Source organism: Prionailurus bengalensis, chromosome X (genome assembly GCF_016509475.1).
Source record: "Prionailurus bengalensis isolate Pbe53 chromosome X, Fcat_Pben_1.1_paternal_pri, whole genome shotgun sequence".
Classification (NCBI taxonomy): domain Eukaryota; kingdom Metazoa; phylum Chordata; class Mammalia; order Carnivora; family Felidae; genus Prionailurus; species Prionailurus bengalensis.
This window is the reverse complement of record NC_057361.1, coordinates 90,372,468-90,391,551: the sequence shown is the minus strand read 5'-3', so window position 1 is coordinate 90,391,551 and position 19,084 is coordinate 90,372,468. Positions and strand designations below refer to the sequence as shown.

Here is a 19,084-nt window from a genome sequence, read left to right as displayed (position 1 = left end):
TTGACTTTTCACACTGTTGACTGTGTCCTTTGGTAACATAGAAATTTTAAATTTTTGTTGTAGTCCCATTTATCAATTTTTTTTGCCTATGCATTTGGTGTCATATCTAAAAAAGCATTGTCAAATCCAGTGTTATGAATCTTCTTCCCTGTGCTTTCTTCTAGATGTTTTATAATTTTAGCTCTTATGTGTTTAGGTCCTTGATCCATTTTGAGTTTATTTTCGTGTGTGGTATGGGCTAAGGGCCCAACTTTATTCCTTTGCATATAGATATCCAATTCTCTCAACATCGTTTGTTGAAGAGACTGTCATTTCCCCACTGAGTGGTGATGGCACCCTTCTTGAAGATCATTTAACATATATGCAAGGATTTATTCCTGGGCTCTCTGTTCTGTTCCATTGGGTAAATGTCTGTCTTTATGCCAGGACTATGGGTTTTATTACTTCTTAATGAAGCTGTAACACATAAGAGAAATATGTATTTGGAATTATGTATACTGTTCCATTCAATAACTTACAATTTTTCTCAATGTTTTAATTTCTATTTTGTGTTATTTTCTAATTTTTTAGTGATCAGTCGTATGTGATTAGTTTTGTGGTTCCTAATCAGAAAAGGTTGACACTTTTGGCACAACAGAAAGGAGTGGAAGGAACTTGGGTCGATATCTGCAATAACCCTGCCATGGAAGCTGAAATACTGAAAGAAATTAGAGAAGCTGCCAATGCCAGTAAGTAAGAAATCACTTGTCTGTTGAAGTCCCTGGATGTCATTTAATGATGTCTTGTGCATTAGTCTTCTTGAGACGTCTATTTCTTTGTTTTAATGATTAAAAACAGGGCTTTAAAAACCTGCCTCTTGAAAAAAAATTATATATACACATACATTATATATACATTATGTATTATACTATAATAAATATATAGAAACATATATAAATGTATTTGTATGTTGGAAAGATCCTTAAATGTCGTAGAGTAGAATAACCTATCTAGTTCCTTATCGCATGTTACAACCATCCGTGCTGACTGGTCACCCAGCCTGTGCTCAGAATGGTCCATCTTTGTTCTGATAGTTCATGATGAGGTGCCCTGGTGTGGATCTCTTACCATTTATTGTTGTGGATGCTAACTTGGTGTGGGCCCCTTTAATCTAGAGATCTCTGCCCTTCAGTTCTGGGAAATACCCATTTATCTTTTTTGTCTGTTTGCTCCTTCTTATTTTTATAGTTTTTCCCCATCCAGATTCTTTGTGTCTTTATCTGGGACTACGTTTCTGTGACTGTTGGACCACCTGCTTTCTTCCTCTGGTTTTATTATCTTTTGTTTTCCATCTCATCCTTTTTGTTTTACATTCTGGCGTAGTCCCTCTACTTTTTTAAAAAAACATTTTTAATGTTTGTTTATTTTTGAGAGCCAGAGTATAAGTAGGGGAGGGGCAGAGAGAGAGGGAGACACAGAATCTAAAGCCGGCTCCAGGCTCTGAATTGTCAGCACAGAGCCTGATGTGGGGCTTGAACTCACGAACCATGAATTTTATTCCCTCCTTTACTCGGCTTTACTCCCTCCTTCTGTTGTACTGAGCTGAAGTCAGATGCTTAAATGACTGAGCCACCCAGGCGCCCCCAGAGCCTCTCTACTTTATCACTTCTTCTAGCTATTGGAGTTTCCATTTCCAGTATCAGAATTTTAATGTTCAAGAGCTCGTTCCCATTTCCTCCATGTTCTTTTCGTAGCACCCTGTTGCTCTTTCATGAATGCAGTCAGTGTGTTTGTCTCTTATTCCTTCGAGGATGTTCAAGGGACTCCTTTTATGAAGGATTCTTCTCCTGTTATTGCCTATCTCCTCCAAGTTCCAATTCCTGCTTGTTTTGGTCACAGCCTCTCCTATATCTGCAGATCCTTGTCTGTCCATTCATATTTGAGAACGAGGCACTAAAATACTGTTTGGAAAGCTCACTGGGCTTTACCAACAGGCTATTCAGATGTTGGTGTCTTGAGTCATTCCATTTCTACAAAGCAGACTTCTTCAGTCCCTTGCCTGGAGGATATTAGCCTCACTGCCTATTCTGGTAGCCAAAAAGAGGAAATTGGAATGGGGCTGGGGGAAGGGTGGGTGGTTCTTACCCCCACAGCATCCTTTTCATCTCAGCTTTACTCCCTCCTTCTGTTGTACCTAGTGTCCTGGAGTCCAGAGTTTCTCTCGTTCGCTTTTCCGAAAAGAAAACCTGTCTCCAGCCCAGCTGGGGAAGAGCAGGATCAGGGAGAAGAACTGTCCTCTGTGCAAGCTGAGGGCCAACCCTCTTTCTTCAGCGTATCCCTCATCTCTGTCTTCAGAGGCATGGGCTCAGGGGGTCCATTTGCCTCTCGTCAGTGTCCTCTGTTGGCCATTAGCTTTTAGTTCTCTCGGCTCCCCGTCAGTTACTGCTAGTTTGCTTGCTTTAAGTCTTCCAAAATTTTGTTGAACTCTCATCCAGTGTCCTCTTTCTCTCCTTTCAGGTGTTTCCTTGTGGTTAATAACTTTTTCACTTTAAAAATTATTTTAAACTGTTTACATGATTTTCCAAGGGGAATGTAGAGAAACTGTGAACTCCTCATGCTTAGTTGGAGGCTGTTAACCTAATTTTTTTTGAGAGAGAGAGAGAGAGAGGACCCAAGTGAGCAAGGGGCAGAGAGAGAGAGAGAGAGAATTGGGACTCACCCGAAGCAGGGTTCGAGGTCACCCAAAGCGGGGCTCAAACTCACGAACCGTGAGATCATAACCTGAGCTGAAACCAAGAGTCAGATGCTTAACTGACCGAGCCACCCAGGTGCCCCAATAAATTTTCTTTTTTTTTAAATTAACCCAGTTTTTAACCTTATTGCTTCCCCTCCTAAAAAGTGAAAATATCATTTTCTGATTAGGTTATGTATATTCATTGTAAAATGCTGGACAGTACAGAAAATTATAAAAGAGGAAGTAAAAATCACGTGATTATAGTAGTTATTTTGGGTGGTGACCTTACATTCTGGTAAACATACCCAACCCATCAGCATCATTGACCTGTTTCTAAGTCAGTAGATACAGAATTGCATTTCATTTTTAACAGCTAAATAGTATTCCAGTATCAGGGTATCCACTTAAGTCTTTGTTGGACTTTTTAAGTGAGTTCCTCTGTCCTGCACTGTAAACAAATATAACACATATCTTACATACTCAAATTATTTTTTTAATTATTTTTTTACTATGAATCCCTAGAAATGGAATTTCAGAGTCAAAGAAAATGTCTATTTTTAAAAGGCTTTTTCCTCTCCATTGTCACATAACTCCCTCTTCTCCCAGAAAAACTGTAGACTAGTTTATACCTTTATCAGAGGTACACAAGCACTCCTATTTCCCTAACTAGGCTACATATAATTTATTTTTTTTAATTAACTACTTAGGTTCCATTTTGGCTTAAAAATATGGTTTGTAATAGTAGCTACTGGGTGGAAGTTGAAAAACTATTTTTCCCCAAGAAGAACATGCTTGTAGTTAACTGTGGACACTATACAGTTTTACATAACAGATGCCAGTTAACATAATCAGATTGAAAGGTAAGTTGCTTTATGACCATAAAGACAGGGGCTTAATGTTTTGTTTTTTTTTTCTCAAAGATGGCTTTGTCAGTTATAGTATTATTGACATATCACACTTTTTATGTTGTTATCACCAGGCTACCAGAATTTTTTTTCATGTAGTATTTCAAAAAGTATTTCAGCAAATAGGCTGTTATTCTTAGTCACCCGCTGAATGTACTAATGGGTAAAATGCGACTTGAATAATTTGTCATTGTGTATTTCACTGTGTAAAAGCAATAATGGGGAAAGTCAACCTGGATCACAATCAGGTGACAAATGGAATAAGGTTCTAGGATCTGCAGGACCCCCATAACTTTCCTAGATTGAGGCATGAAATTGAACAATCAGTGATTTGGAAAATATACAGTAATCATGAGCTTAAATGTATAAGTCCTAGTTTTTCTGTGCCACGAAATATTTATCTTGCCAACCTTTTGCTTCCAGTTATAATTTCAGAGACTTAAGGCAAAAAAGTATAAAATAGTCTTGACTGTGTTCAGCTAAAACTTCCTGAAAGCACACAACTTTTATAGCAGGCCTCTTCATGTTTTAAATAGAAGTGTGAGGTCTGCAACCAAACCCAAGTTTGTGTGCCTTGTCACGCAGCCAAACCAATCACTGAGACATCGAGTATGCAGCAAGGAAAGGGTTTGTTCAAGAGGCAGCCAAAATGGGAGACAGAAGGGCAAGCCTCAAATCCACCTTCCTGAAGGGGGACAGGACAAGGTTTTTTGGTGGTTGTTGTTTTGTTGTTGTTGTTGTTGTTGTTGTTGTTGCTGCTTTCGTTTTTGTTTAAATTATCATAGTGCCAGGGAATACATACATGTTGATCAAAAGGGTGGGGAAACTTATGACTTTTAAGGAGGAAAGATGGAGCTTGCACATTTGGCAAACATACATGTAATATACATCCCATGTTCACTTTGGGGTATAGACTTACCATTAAAAGACAAAATTTGGCCCCTGTCTTCGGGAGGTCCTCTTAAGACAAGGTGAGGGGCTAGGTGCATGTTCTGTGAGCCAGTATAAACTGGATTGGGTGTCGAGCTCATTATCTTGGGGAAGGAATGCTTGTTCACAGGCTGGAGCCATATCTGTGACCTTCAGCTTATGCCTCTGCAGAGACATCTAGCGGGTTTGCTAGTGGGGTCTGGAAAGAAACCATAGCTGATTAGGGAGAAACACATCTCTGAAAAACAAGCTTCAAATTTCCTTTTAGTTTCAACCTCATTAACCTTATGGGCATGGTTTCGCTTTCTCTTGTGTCTTGAAGGAGTTGGGACAGTGGCCACTCTGGCTGCTTCCTGCAGCAAAAGGGCACAGCTTCTGGATTTGAGGAATGAAGCAACTTTGTACCCCTTTGGAAATATTCCCTGGTACTTGACTTAACATGTACATTTGGCATGACCAAAATATCAGTTCCTTTTTTGATTGTTTTGAAACAACATTGGAAAGCATATTTGATTATTACATTATCTAATTAATGTAAAGTATAGATAACCCAAATCGTAGTATTCCCTGTGACACTGACCTAATCCTTTGAGAAATCTGGGAAAAGAGTCCACTAACCAAATCAATTTCTCTAGACCCCTCTGGGGAAATGTACTGTAGCCAAGTGGCTTACTCTCTGCTTTTATCTGAATGAGTTTGTTCTTAATCTGAAGCATTATATAAACACTGCAAGTTGTGTTAGCACTGGCACATATCCTACCCTGTTTTGCAAGCATAGTCCAAAGCAGCGTGCTTATCAAACACTACCTTGGCTAACACGTTTATTTTCTTTTTTGTTGGGCAACAACAACAACAACAGCAGTTTTGTTGGTGAGCATGCCTAAGGTGATAGAAAAGATTCTTGATCATGAGCTCTGATTCCCCTCCAGGGTAAAAATGTTTTCCCAGACAGATGTCAAAATCTGTCCTCTTGGTAACCAGGCAGGTAACTCCCATCTGGTGTTCATTCCCTTTTTGTTTGATAAAAAGGTTTAAGAGGGTTGGTACAATAACTGGTTTCATTGAGATTGCGAATAGAGAAAGCGAAACCTAATTTTTAAATAAGTAGATTTCTCTTATTTTCCAACTGCCAAGGCATGGCTAACCCAGGGCTGCTTAGAAGTAATGGGAAGATACCCTCTTTGACCAAGATTTTTCTTAGAAAAACATCACACAGATCAACATGGTTCACTAGTAGCCGGGGTTCAACTGTTTTGTTCTGGACCTTAGGTAAGAAGTTTGCTCCATATCGCATGAACCAGTCTTTCTTGAGAAAAGGTCAGCTCAGTTAGAACACTTGTCCCATTTCAGGAGGCAGTCATGCCAGCAGGATCTCAAACTTAGGGCTATATTGTGCAAGCAAGCAAGTAATTAATTTTAAGTGGAATTTCTATGGAAACAAAAGAAAACCCCTTGTTGGTGGTTGTAGCAAATTACAAACCCAGTGCTGCCAATGAGAAGGTTTCTAGATGTCAGTCTTGAAGCATCATTTTTTTTAAGTTTTTATTTATTTCGAGAGAGAGAGTGTGTGTATGTGGGTGGTGGTGGTGAGGAGCAGAAAGATAGAGAGAGGGAGAGGGAGAGGGAAAGAGAATCCCAAGGAGGCTCCACGCTGTCACCACAGGGCCCTATGTAGGGTTCGAACTCATGAAACGTGAGATCATGGCCTGAGCAAAAATCAAGAGTTGGATGCTTAACAACTGAGCCACCCAGGCATCCCCAGGCTTGAAGCATCTTTAGATGGAGTGAGGGCAGGCAGTGGCAGTCTGACAGATTTTCCTGGTTTGTAGTTCAGATGTCTTTGGCGACCTTTTTGGGTGGCCTTGATACAGCAATAGGCAAGAAGACTTTCCAAACATGAGCTATTGTGGCAATTTCTCTGAAGTTTACTTTGGGCAGTCTAGCTTCAGTTCAGAGCGCTTGAGGAAAAGGGCAGTTTTAGTTATTTGGTTTTTTTTTTTTTTAAGAGAGAGAGAGCGAGAGAGCGAAAACTTGGGCGAGGGGCAGAGAGAGAGAGAGAGAGAGAGAGAGAGAGAGAGAGAGAGAAAGAGAACCTCAAGCACACTCCATGCTCTGTGCAGAGCCTGACACAGGGCTCAATCCCACGACCCTGGGATCATGACCTGAGCAGAAATCAAGAGTTGGATGCTCCACTGAGTCACCCAGGTGCCCCCAGTTTTAGTTTTAAATGATTTCAAGTCAAGGGAGTGGGAGAAAATTGGAAACCTTAGTTTGAACAGTCATGGCTAGATATCCGAGGAAACCAGAAGAATTGACTATCCAGCCCAGTTTTATGGGGAAACAACAAACACTCAAAAAAACAGGTAAGTAGAACTAGCATGTAACATCCACAAAGCTGTATTACTGAAACATAATTTTTCTGTCTAAATCACCCTCATTTCCATCAAAGATCTGCCACATTTAGACAAATTTATTTGTAAAATAAATCCAGTTTTAACTTGGCCTAATTATTTACATAAGTGCAGCAAGAATAGTGATTGGCCATATATGTTCTTTTTGAATCTGTTTTGCTGGAACTTTTCATAAGGAAGTTTCAAATTGAACTGTTAATTTTATTTTTATTTTAGAGAGAGAGCACATGTACCCACATTCAAGTGGGGGAGGGGCAGAAGGAGAGAGAAAAGGAATCCCAAGCAGGTTCAGCGAGGATCCCAATGAGGGGCTTGATCCCACGATCAAGGTCATGATCTGAGCTGAAATCAAGGGATGCTCAACTGACTGGGCCACCTAGGTGCCCCAGAGTTGAACTTTGAAGAGCCTCTTGAAGCTAAGAAGCCAAGCCAAATAATTGCCCTCAGACTTGCCTGCAACACCTATAGATTTGGGTGAATTCCTCCCTTCTTGAGGTTTCCCCCTGGCCCCACCAAGATATCCTGAGGTTCCTGCACCTGCCAGGAAGTGACTTCTTTACTCACCTGGAATGGCTGCAGGGAACTCTGTGAGCAAGGTATCAGGGTGATATTTCCCAGGGGTGCTATTGGATCCATAAATTAAACCTTAGCTCTTTAATTGTTTTATTTTTTATGTTTATTTATTTTTGAGAAAGAAAGAGAAAGAGAGAGAAAGTAAGTGCAGGAGGGGCAGAGAGAAAGGGAGACACCAAATTGGAAAGAGGCTCCAGGCTCTGAGCTGTCACCACAGAGCCCAACGTGGGGCTTGAACTCACAAACCAGGAGATCATGACCTGAGCTGAAGTCAGATGCTTAACTGACTGAGCCACTCAGGTGCCCCTGAACCTTAGTTCTTTAAGCTGTCTGGTCCTGTTCGGGTCCGTGCATGTTGCCCTCAAATATGACTTTCCAGTCAAAGCCTTGGTAATATAACCAGTGTTTCCAGTAGTGTCTTATTACAAGGAGAACAGATTCTTATTGAACTTCAGCAAACAATTGTAACTGCCATGAAAATAAGAATAATCACTGGGAGTTTTGAATTTTGGGGGGACCAAGTGGGGAGGAAAAGATAAATGTTTCGATTATGCTTACAAAGGTATAATTCATCAAATTGCTATAGACCAGTTAGCTTAAGAGAAAAAAAAAAGCTTTTTTTTTTTTAATTTGGAAGAGCCAACATTAGAGAGCCAGTATGTTTCAAACAAGAGTCATAAAAAATATAATCCTCTTTGTCAGTTCTTTCAGGCCCATGTTGTTTTTGTTCTGTTTGAATCCAGTTTTTCTGGATTCTTAACCAGTGTTAGTTTTATGATCTTAAGGTTATCAGAAACCTGTAATTGTTGAAAGTCTTTTTTATGAATCTCTCTCATGATGAAACACATTTGCAGGATGCTTTTGTAAAAGCATCTGAGCAAAAGTATAACTGTCTGTAAATGATAAAAGACGTAAAAATTGGCCATGGTTAAAAATCTGATACGAGTTTATTATAATGCAATTGACAGGCAAATTTGGTTACTTCTGTAACACATAACATTTCAGTAATCAGAATTACAAGTGATGACATTATACCAGGACATATCAAGACCTTAGGAATTTTATGTAATTTCTGGAACAGTCATAACATTTATCTACACGGTATAGCCTAAGAAAGTTTATCAGCACTGGGGTACCTGGGTGGCTCAGTCGGTTAAGCATCCGACTTCGGCTCAGGTCATGATCCCGCGGTCTGTGGGTTCGAGCCCCACGTCGGGCTCTGTGCTGACAGCTCAGAGCCTGGAGCCTGTTTCAGATTCTGTGTCTCCCTCTTTCTCTGACCCTCCCCTGTTCATTCTCTCTCTCTCTCTCTCTCTCTCTCTCTCTCTCTCTCTCTCTCTCTCTCTCAAAAATAAATAAATGTTAAAAAAATTTTTTTTAAAAAGAAAGTTTATCAGCACTTATTTGGCAATGCTTCTTGTGTAATTTGACAAACCAAATAAATAAGCCTAATTGGTTGAAAAGATTTCATTTTGAATTTGGAGAAGTTTGTCAAAAATATCAGAACGTTTTAAAATACATACCAAAATACGATTACAGATCGTTACAAAACTTAATAATTATCTGTTTAACCAAGATGACAATACGAGATTTTAAAGGTAAACACAGAAGGTTGCATAGGCATTAGCAAAACTTAGCTTTTTCAATATGGAGAAGATTCAGCTTTCTTAAGTATTTTCGATGGCCTGATAAAGACAAAACATAGAAATTGTTTTCCCAGGCAGATGAAGAAAACCTTTGTTTGTAATTTTCTATCAAGAGCATACCAACAATCTAAGAAAACTTTGTTATCTTAACACAGAGAAAAAACAAATTCCAGTCTTATACTAGTGTACTATTAATATTAAAACTCATTTATTACAAGTTTAGTCCTGACCACACATAAAATTCTGTTTCAAAAATTTCCCTTTGTAAACCCTCCATAATTTTTTTTTTACATTAAGATTTTTTCCAGGGCGCCTAGGTGGCTCAGTCCGTTGAGTGTCCCACTCTTTTTTTTAATATAATTTATTGTCAAATTGGCTTACATACAACACTCAATGAGCATCCAACCTTTGATTTCAGCTCAGGTCAGGGTCCCAGGGTCGTGGGATCAAGCCCTGCATCAGGCTCCATGCTGAGTATGGAGCCTGCTTGAGATTCTCTTTCTCTCTCTGTCCACAACCCCCTCTCTCTTAAAAAAAAAAAAAAAAAAGAAAAAGATTTTTTTCCTCAGTTTTTTCTTAAATAACTAGTCTCATTATTTTAGGACAAAATCCTTTTCCCTCAACAAAAATGTATTCACGTTATTCATACCTTTTTTTTTTAACCAAAATTACATATCCCATTTCCTTTGTTTTTTTTTTTTTTTGGTTTATTTTTATTCTTTTACTTTTATTTTAATCCCAGTATAGTAAACATACACTGTTAATATTAGTTTCAGGGGTACGATACAGTGATTCAACACTTTTGTACACCATTTTCTTTGCATACAGACTTGTTCCCCTTTTCCAGTAGTCTTAATTACATTTATTAGAATTATTAACTATTATAAACTTCAATTTCTAGTGAAAACTAATAGTAACCAATTGTGAACTGACTCTTACACCAGAATTTTTTAGCTCGGCACATTTATGAGTTTATTTAATAATTTTTAGAAACCTGTGACTTTTCATAGTATAATCTCTTAATAAAGCACAAAACATGTTTACTAAGAGACCCCAATTTATCTTGTTAGTTTTGTCTTATTTTATTTTAAGTTTATTTATTTTTGAGAGAGAGAGAGCACATATGACTGGGGGAGGGGCAGAGAGAGAGAGAGAGAGAGAGAGAGAGAATCCCAAGCAGGCTCTGCACAGTCAACGCAGAGCCTGATGCGGGGCTCAGTCTCACAAACTATGAGATCATGACCTGAGCTGAAGTCAAGAGTCAGATGCTTAACCAACTGAGCCCCGCAGGTGCCCCGAGACCCCACTTGATCTTTAGATTCTCTGTAATAAAGAAACCAAAAGTGCATAAACCTATGGTCGGTAAGGAATGTTTTATTATTTTCTCTTATTTGGAAATGATCTGGATATTTAATGAATTTAACTTTAAGGTTTCAGGTTACCAAAGATTTTGGAAGCTATTTAAAAGTTTACCTAGAAACCTTTTTATCTTAATTTACTTGCTCTCAACAATTATATTTTGATCACCCATAAAAACTTTATAAGATATCACAGTCATTCTCCCAAGGCATATTTTAAAAAAATTGTAACAGATCCTATCAACTTATTTGACTTAAGTAAATGCAGGCAGAATAAAAGTTTTACATCTAATGCTGGCAACTTGAAAGACATGTCCATTTTAATTAAACAAACAACCTTAAGTTAGCTTTAATACTGACTGTTTTTGCAGATCATGTGAACTTGAAAACCATTTGGGTTGGTTTCTATCTTTCTGAGTTTTAAGAATGCCCAGTTCTTTTTTTTTTTTTTAATTTTTTTTTCAACGTTTATTTATTTTTGGGACAGAGAGAGACAGAGCATGAACGGGGGAGGGGCAGAGAGAGAGGGATACACAGAATCAGAAACAGGCTCCAGGCTCTGAGCCATCAGCCCAGAGCCCGACGCGGGGCTTGAACTCACAGACCGCGAGATCGTGACCTGGCTGAAGTCGGACGCTTAACCGACTGTGCCACCCAGGTGCCCCTGCCCAGTTCTTTTAAAAAAAAAAAATTTAACAATTATTTTTTGAGAGAGAGTGTGAGTGGGGGAGGTGCAGAGAGAGAGGAGACACAGAATCCAAAGCAGGCTCCAGGTTCCAGGCTGAGCTGTCAGCACAGAGCCTGTCATGGGGCTCCAACCTATGGACTGTGAGATCATGACCTGAGCCAAGGTCGGAAGCTCAACCGACTGAGCCACCCAGGAGCCCCAAGAATGCCCAATTCTTAACAAGCTCTTGCCTATAAACCAACTAAATAGAGCTCTTTTATAAATTAATCTTAACAGTACCACCCAGAGGTAGAGAATATATATTTACAACATCTATGGACACACCTACAAATACACAAGATACAAACAAAGTCTTACAGCCTTTGTTTTACTAATATTTGTGGAGAGGACATTAAAAGCCCAATTTCCAAGTCTGTCTTTGTGTGTTGAAATAAAATATTACATTTCTTCTGCATGGGCTTATTCTAATACAGCATCCTAAAAAACTGAACATAGGGTATTTCATCCCATTTCTTCCCTTTTAAAGAACAAAGCTAATTGCAAGATAACATTATAATTTCTGGGTCTGTTAGTTCATTATTTTTCTCCAGAGTCTAATGAACATTGTGGCCAAGCAGTGTTGCATGTTGCAAAAAGAAGATCATTTTTTTAATTAAAAAAAATGTTTATTTATCTTTGAGAGAGAGCACGCCAGCAGAGGAGAGGCCAAGACAGAGCAAGAGACACAGTCTGAAGCAGGCTTCAGGCTCTGAGCTGTTAGCACAGAGCCCAACACCGGGCTCCCAACTCAGGAACTGTGAGATTATGACCTGAGCCGAAGTTGGATGCTCAACCGACTGAACCACCCACGTGCCTCCATTTTTTCCCCCTTTTCATGGGTTCATAATGAAACATTGTCAAGTTTGGGGAAATACAGCTCATAGGGTTGCATTTGGGAATTGAATAGGCATTTCCAATTTTCCAACTAGCATGTGGCCCATTTGATTGAAAGATACCAAACACTGCAGCAAGAAACACAATAAATAAAGCCCAGAAGAGTGTTGGTTCCTCATCAAAAGTCGGGACTTCGCCAACTGAACGAAACAGCTTCCTACTTGCTAGTTCTTCTTAAAAGTCAGAGGTTTACTGACTCAACCACATGGCTTCCTACTCAAGCTAAGAGAGCCAAACCAAAACCCCCTATTTGAAGGCAACTGAACAGGAGGAAGAAATAAGCTCACGTGCCATCCCACGTGAAGTACTCATCAAGAGAGGTCTGTCCAAACCAAACCCCAAAACTATTGCTGCAAAAGTTAAGCAGCAAAGGTCCAGTGCCCAGTCCAGCTGGGGCCCCAGGAACTGTCCCTGCGACAAGGAGGCTAGGCAGCTGCTTGGACTCATCATCAGACTCCTGTTCCCGGCTGGGAGCCGACAAACCATGTGCAATGAGCTCCTGGCTGGCTCACCACATTTGTAACCAAACTTGAGTTCACGTGCCTGACATTCAGCAGAGCCAATCACTGAGACATTGTGCAGCAAGGAAAGGGTTTAAGAGGCAGCCAAACAAAGAGACAGAAGGGCAAGCCTCAAATCTGCCTTCCTGAAGGGGGACAGGACAAGGTTTTTTCTTTTCTTTTCTCTTTTCTTTTCTTTTCTTTTCTCTTCTTTTCTTTTCTTTATTAATAATCATAGAGGTTGGGGGGCACCTTGGGTGGCTCAGGTGAGCGTCCAGCTTCAGCCCAGGTCATAATATCACAGTTCACGAGTTCAGTCCTCATGTCGGGCTCTGTGCTGACAGCTCAGAGCATGGAGCCTGCTTCAGATTCTGTGTCTCCCTCTCTGCCGCTCCCCCATTTGTGCTCACTCGCTCTCTCAAACAAAATTATTAAAAAATAATCATACGGGTTGGGATTACACGCACCTTGATGAAAAGGGCTGGGAAACTTTTAACTGAATGAAGAAAGATGGAGCTTGCACATATAAGTAACATACATCCCATGTTCACTTTGCGGTGCAGACTTACCATTAGAAGGAGACAAAATTTGGCCCCAGCCTTTAGGAGGTCCTCTTAGGACAAGGTGAGGGGCTAGGTGCATGCTCTGTGAGTCAGTATAAACTGGATCGGTGTCAAGCTCATTATCTCGGGGAAGGAATGCTTGTTCACAGGCTGGAGCCATATCCATGACCTTCAGTTTATGCCTCTGCAGAGACATCTAGCAGGTTTGCTAGTGGGGTCTGGCAAGAAACCATAGCTGATTAGGGAGAAACACGTCTCTGAAGAACAAGCTTTAAATTAATTGTTAGTTTCAACCTCATTAACCCCAGTGGGGCTTGCTTTCAGGTTACCTATCATAAGAATACAAACTGAAAAGTTTTGTAGTGATTTGACAACTACCAATGGCTAGGGAAACAAACAAAAAACGCAACAATATTTGCTGCCACCTGCAGGCTGTATTTCATAATGTTGCAGGTAATTCATATAAAATGCCACGTGTAAAAATCCTGTTTGTTTTTTCTTCCCCCTGCTCTTTCTCACTTGTTGGCAGTGTATCCTGTTTATAAGAAACTGGGGTATTACCCATTGTTCTCTGAAGCTTGTGTTACTAGATAATATTTAGGAGTTCCCAAAATGAAATTTCCCAAAATGTACATTTCCCAGAATGTAGCCTTTTCCCCCTTTGAACAGGAATTTAGTTCATGAAGATTAAATAGAGTCACTTTTATAAATATACCTAAATTTGCTTGTGTGCAACTGAAACAATATGCCTACCTTGTCCTGATTTTATCAGTGTTTCCGGAATAGGACTTATGTAAATAAGGGAAGTACAGTAAAACTTTGGATTGCCAGTAATTTGTTCTGTGACCATTCCACAAGATGAGCAAACATTTCCAATAAGTTTTAACCTGATAAACAAGTGATGTCTTGCAATGCAAATAGTCCGTGATGCTGAACGTCACATGATCACAACTGGGCCAATGGATCTTGAAGTTTGCTTTGATATACAAGTGCTTTGGATTACAAACATGTTTCCGGAACAAATTATGCTTGCAAACCAAGGTTTTACTGTATTATGAAATAAAAGGTTTGGGAGCCAAATCTATAGCTGAGGATGTAACTGTATCCTTAACATCCAGATGTGACCTTGGGAACAGATGGGCTTATTTCTGGCACCTCCCCCATATCTGAGCTGTAATGTATCAACAGAGCAGACCTGGTTAATTTGGGCAAGTTTCATGTTCCTGTTCAGGTATTACTTTTAAGGATTTGGTTCTGTGTAATGGGAAAGATTATTTTTCCACACTCCAGTTTATATTTTTCTCTGATTTTAATGAGAAATTCAGTAATTTAATCCAGCTTTTGAAAAACTCAGGACTGGTAGTAGGTCAAAAACATCCCTGAGTTTGATTTCTTTTTGTGCTTGTCACTGAAACCAAGTTGTTTCTAAAGTCACCTAGGCTGTTTAGCAGTAGTTTTTAAACATGCAGATGTGTGCTCCTTCAGAATTGCTGTTTTAATTTTTTTTTTTTGAGAGAGAGCATGAGCAAGGGGTAGAGGGGCAGAGAGAGGGGGAGAGAGAGAATCTTAAGCAGGCTCCACACCCAGCATGGAGCCTGACGGGGCTCAGTCTCAAAACCCTTAGATCATGACCTGAGCCCAAGCCAGGAGTTGGAGGCCTAACCAGTTAAGCCACCCAGGTGCCCCAAAATTGCTGTTTTAAATAATTGCATATAAAATAAACCTCATCTGGGAGCTCCCTCGCTGTTAACAACGACCCTGCTTGGGATTCTGTCTCTCCCTCTCTCTGCACCTCCTACACGTGTTCTGTCTCTCTAAATAAAAAAATAAAGCTCATCTGTAGATTAACATTGCTGTTAATGGGCCTTCAGGATTTTAGGAATGAGCTTGTACTAATAATAACTTGATGGAGTGTAATTGAATTTAAAATTACCGAGTGCTCTATTGATTGATTCTGTGTCCTTATTTTCTTCTGTGCTCTGACATCTCAACATGTGCTGAGTTGTTTAACTCAGGTGCAGTATGTGCCACCTCAATTCTTGAGACCATTTAAGTGTGAAATTCACAATCCCCCTTTTGATTCTAATTTGAATGCATAGTAAAGCTCAAGAAGAACGGCTGGCTAGCGGTTTAGGTCCCTGCAGAATGAATAAGTACATACGTATGTATTTCCTGAGGGCTCTTAATGTGGCCCCGTGGATGGCAGTGAACGAAACAAAAACTCTGCTTTCATGGAGCTTATGTTCCAGCAGGTGAGACAAATATACATGATGTGTGGGGTGGCGATAAGTATTTTGAACAAAATCTCGTGCCAAGGGATGGACAAAGAGGATACGGGGACATCTGTTCTGAAGGGTCAGGGAAGCCTTCCCGAGGAGTAGCATTTGAGTAGACACATGGATGAAGTAAGGAAATGAGCCAGGCAGCTACCAAAAGGGAAGACCATGGCAGGCAGAAGAAACAATGAATAGGAAAACTCTGAAGGCTTTTCCTACATATGGTAGGAATATGGTAGAATAAAATCTCTGTAGGCTAAAACTGTATTCAACTGAAACAATTCAGGTATAGTTTGAGAACTCTACGATGAAATTGGAAGGCACCGGAATCATTAATTAACTATTCCCTCCCATCTCCCCTTTCTTTCCCTCTCTCCCACCTTCCCCCCTACCTTTCTCATTTCAGTGAATCTGGAACGATTTGAAATTCCTATCAAGGTCCGCTTGAGTCCAGAGCCATGGACCCCTGAAACTGGTTTGGTCACTGATGCTTTCAAACTGAAGAGAAAGGAACTGAAGAACCATTACCTCAAAGACATTGAGCGAATGTATGGGGGCAAATAAAATGCTGCTCTGTCATTTACAGGTGTGCAGGAGGTTGTCTGGTGGTTTTTCAGTTCTAGAGTTTTAAGCCTTATTGAGCTGTCTGTTAGAATGTAAGGGGCGTATCATTCTAAAGACATGGTAAAAAAAAAAAAAGAAAAGAAAAAAAGAAAGAAACCCAAAGTGATTAAAATAGTCATGGAGTCTACTTAGTTTTTGCCTAGTTCTCATGAAGCTGAAATTGAAAAGTTGTTTCCCGTTAGCTGTGTCATTAATTTTAGAGCAAAAATTCTGTTTTTAAAAATTAGCCTACCATCTGCTTGCTCTCTTAAAGGAAAATATTGAATGTTGAACAAAATAAACTGGAGTTGGTGTAGAATGTAGTTTGAGGTAATTTGCATCTTCCAATGTCTACTGTCTTCCTAGTTCAGAAGAAGCTTAAATATTAAGTATGACAAAAGAAATATGTACTAACACTACTTCAAAGCAGAAGTGTTGCAGGGCTTTAAAATTCTCTTCCAACAATTTATCTTGAAGGCAAAATTCAATCATAATCTACAGAATCAAACAGTACCTTGGAAACCATTTTAGGATTCATAATTGTTGGCGTAGGTTAGACACAGAATCATTGTAATGTTGTGAATAATTACAGTGCCTGAAGTCTGAATACAACAACGTTAAATGCACCAAAAATTACTTAGTGATATATTTAAAGGGAAATTGTTTTTTTTTCTTTTTTTGGAAACTCAGAGGTCTGAAATCAGTAACTGTAATTATTGGAACGACTTAAGAGTAAAGTACATTTTGAAGAATGTCGAGAGCTGTCTTTCTAGGTTTGTTCAAAAGAAAGGACTGAGACCATGGGTAAAATGGTAAAAAGTGAAATCACATTTTAACAGGAAGTATTTTTATTTTCTGTGTTCAAAAAGGTGATGAAATCCATTAGAATTACCACCTGGGAAAGGATTTCAGTTCTGGATTTATCTTTGATAACAGGGATTGATTTGAAAGTGTACTCATTTTAGTTAGCCTTGTAATTTAAGGTCTGCTTGCTGTTGCTGATTTGATTCATTTAGCTTTAATTTGAGCAAAGCGGGTGATGATGAATGACCTCCCCAGTATTTTGTTTGAATCTCTGAATGATTTGCTCGGAGGAGTTTGGGGAAGTTAAAGGGAAGGATACACTGTTACCCCTATTTTCCTGTTTGTGGGAAGAGTTGAGAAACTGGAAATGCTAGATCAGGGAAAAGGGAAGATACTCAATAAGGGACTGATAACTTGTGCAGTAACTTGGCAATGCGGGCTTCTTTTTGAATCTTTCATTAAGATCTGGGATTCTACATCTGACAGATTTTCACACTTGAACCATAGTTACTGTAAAAAGCAAAACTCCTTAATACTGTTATTCTTTGCACTTTTTTCTTAATCATTATATATATATATATATATATATATATATATATATATATATACATACACACACATATATGTTGCTGACATTGCTTTGTACAGACATGGGCCACCACTGCAACAAAATACATTCTTTTTGCTCTAAGATATTTATAATGAAAATATTTAAATGTTCTGTATATGGTGGTGAAAAGGAAAAAATAGTCTGGTGTTGTTATAAGCAAGAATGAAGGCTTTTGTTGAGATTTCTGTTCAGTGTTCTGCAATGTCAAATTCAAGGCAAGCACTCTCTGAAGTTATGTGTATGTGAGTATTGTCATTCTTCCCGACTTGCCTTTGAAGAGTGAATAACCATCATCATCAAGTAGACTACTGGTCAGCTTCTGCTGTTCTGGCCCACTGATCCTTTAAGGATGATTTCCTTAGATCTTTTATTCAATATGTGAATTCCACCCCCCCCCCATTTGGAATGGTGATTTTAAATATGTGAATGCATGCATACCCCAGTGTCTTCACCCCGACCCATTCTCATCTCCAGAAAGCTAGAACACTGCCAACTAATCTGTTGTATAGGTCCTTTAGAAACATGGAATTAACACTTCAAGTTGGGTGCTGCTAATTCTTTGGGAAAATCCAAATATTGTTAAGGGACCAGGGAGATGCCACTACCCCCTGATTTTTCATCCCCCCCCCCAAAAATATATATATATATATATATACATGTTTATGTAAACCGGTCTTTCCATGTTCATAGTGACTTTTCGAGTATTTTAGGCTAAAGATTTTAATCCTACATTTTTATACCTATTTAAATTGTTCACTGTTATTCTGACATGTCAGCCATCAAATGAAGTTGTACTTAAAGATTTTACTACAGTTCTGTATATTTCTAAATCGAACACTTGTGACTTTTGCTTTAATTACATGAAAATATCTTGCCTCCTTGATACTTGTATTGCTTCTTGTTTTTCTTCCTAGAGTGGAAGGATATAATTGTATGGCTTTTCAAAACCTAGATACAGGTGAATGATTCAAAGAGTCAGAAGTTAAGGAGAATAATGTTTCTTTGGGGCATAAAGACTGATTCATAATAATCCTTGCCTATGTTTTCCTGATAGCACATGACAAATGTCTCTGAGGTGACAAGAAGAAGACAGGTTAATGATTGTGTGGTATTTGGAACTTGGAGAGAAATATTTTAATTTTCAAATGTAGTTACAAATGATAATGTATTCATATTTTGTACTTTCTGTTAAAAATGCACGATCGCAGGATTGTTACTTTGATTTTTGTGTTTATTCCTAATGAAAAACTTGCTTTGTTCTTGTTTTTAAGTTTGCACTCGAATCTTAAGAAATAAAACCATCCATATCAAGCCAGTTTGTGCCTAATGAAGTGCCAAGATAAAAATCTGCAGATAAAAATCCAGAATATTAGCCAGACTTTCTTCCTTCCTTCCTCCCTCCTTCCCTCCCCTCCCTTCTCTCTCTTGCTTCCCCCTCCCTTCCTCCCATTCTTCCTTCCTTTCTTCTTTAAAGTTTGTTTGTTTGTTTATTTATTTATTTATTTATTTATTTATTTATTTATGTAATCTCTACACCCAACATGGGGCTCAAACTCACAACCCCAAGATCA

At 39.1% G+C, this 19,084-nt stretch overlaps 1 protein-coding gene across 3 annotated transcripts in view; it reads left to right on the top strand.

Moving 5' to 3' along the window:
* ACSL4 (acyl-CoA synthetase long chain family member 4) overlaps positions 1 to 18,828 on the top strand; it is a 59,352-nt gene extending 40,524 nt beyond the window's left edge. For all 3 annotated transcript variants that reach the window (XM_043570606.1, XM_043570608.1, XM_043570607.1), the window contains 2 exons: positions 571 to 728; positions 15,903 to 18,828. In XM_043570606.1, coding sequence (XP_043426541.1) covers positions 571 to 728; positions 15,903 to 16,060 — 316 coding nt within the window. In that variant the 3' untranslated portion in view covers positions 16,061 to 18,828. The remainder of the gene's footprint in view (positions 1 to 570; positions 729 to 15,902) is intronic.
* Positions 18,829 to 19,084: the final 256 nt, after the last annotated feature.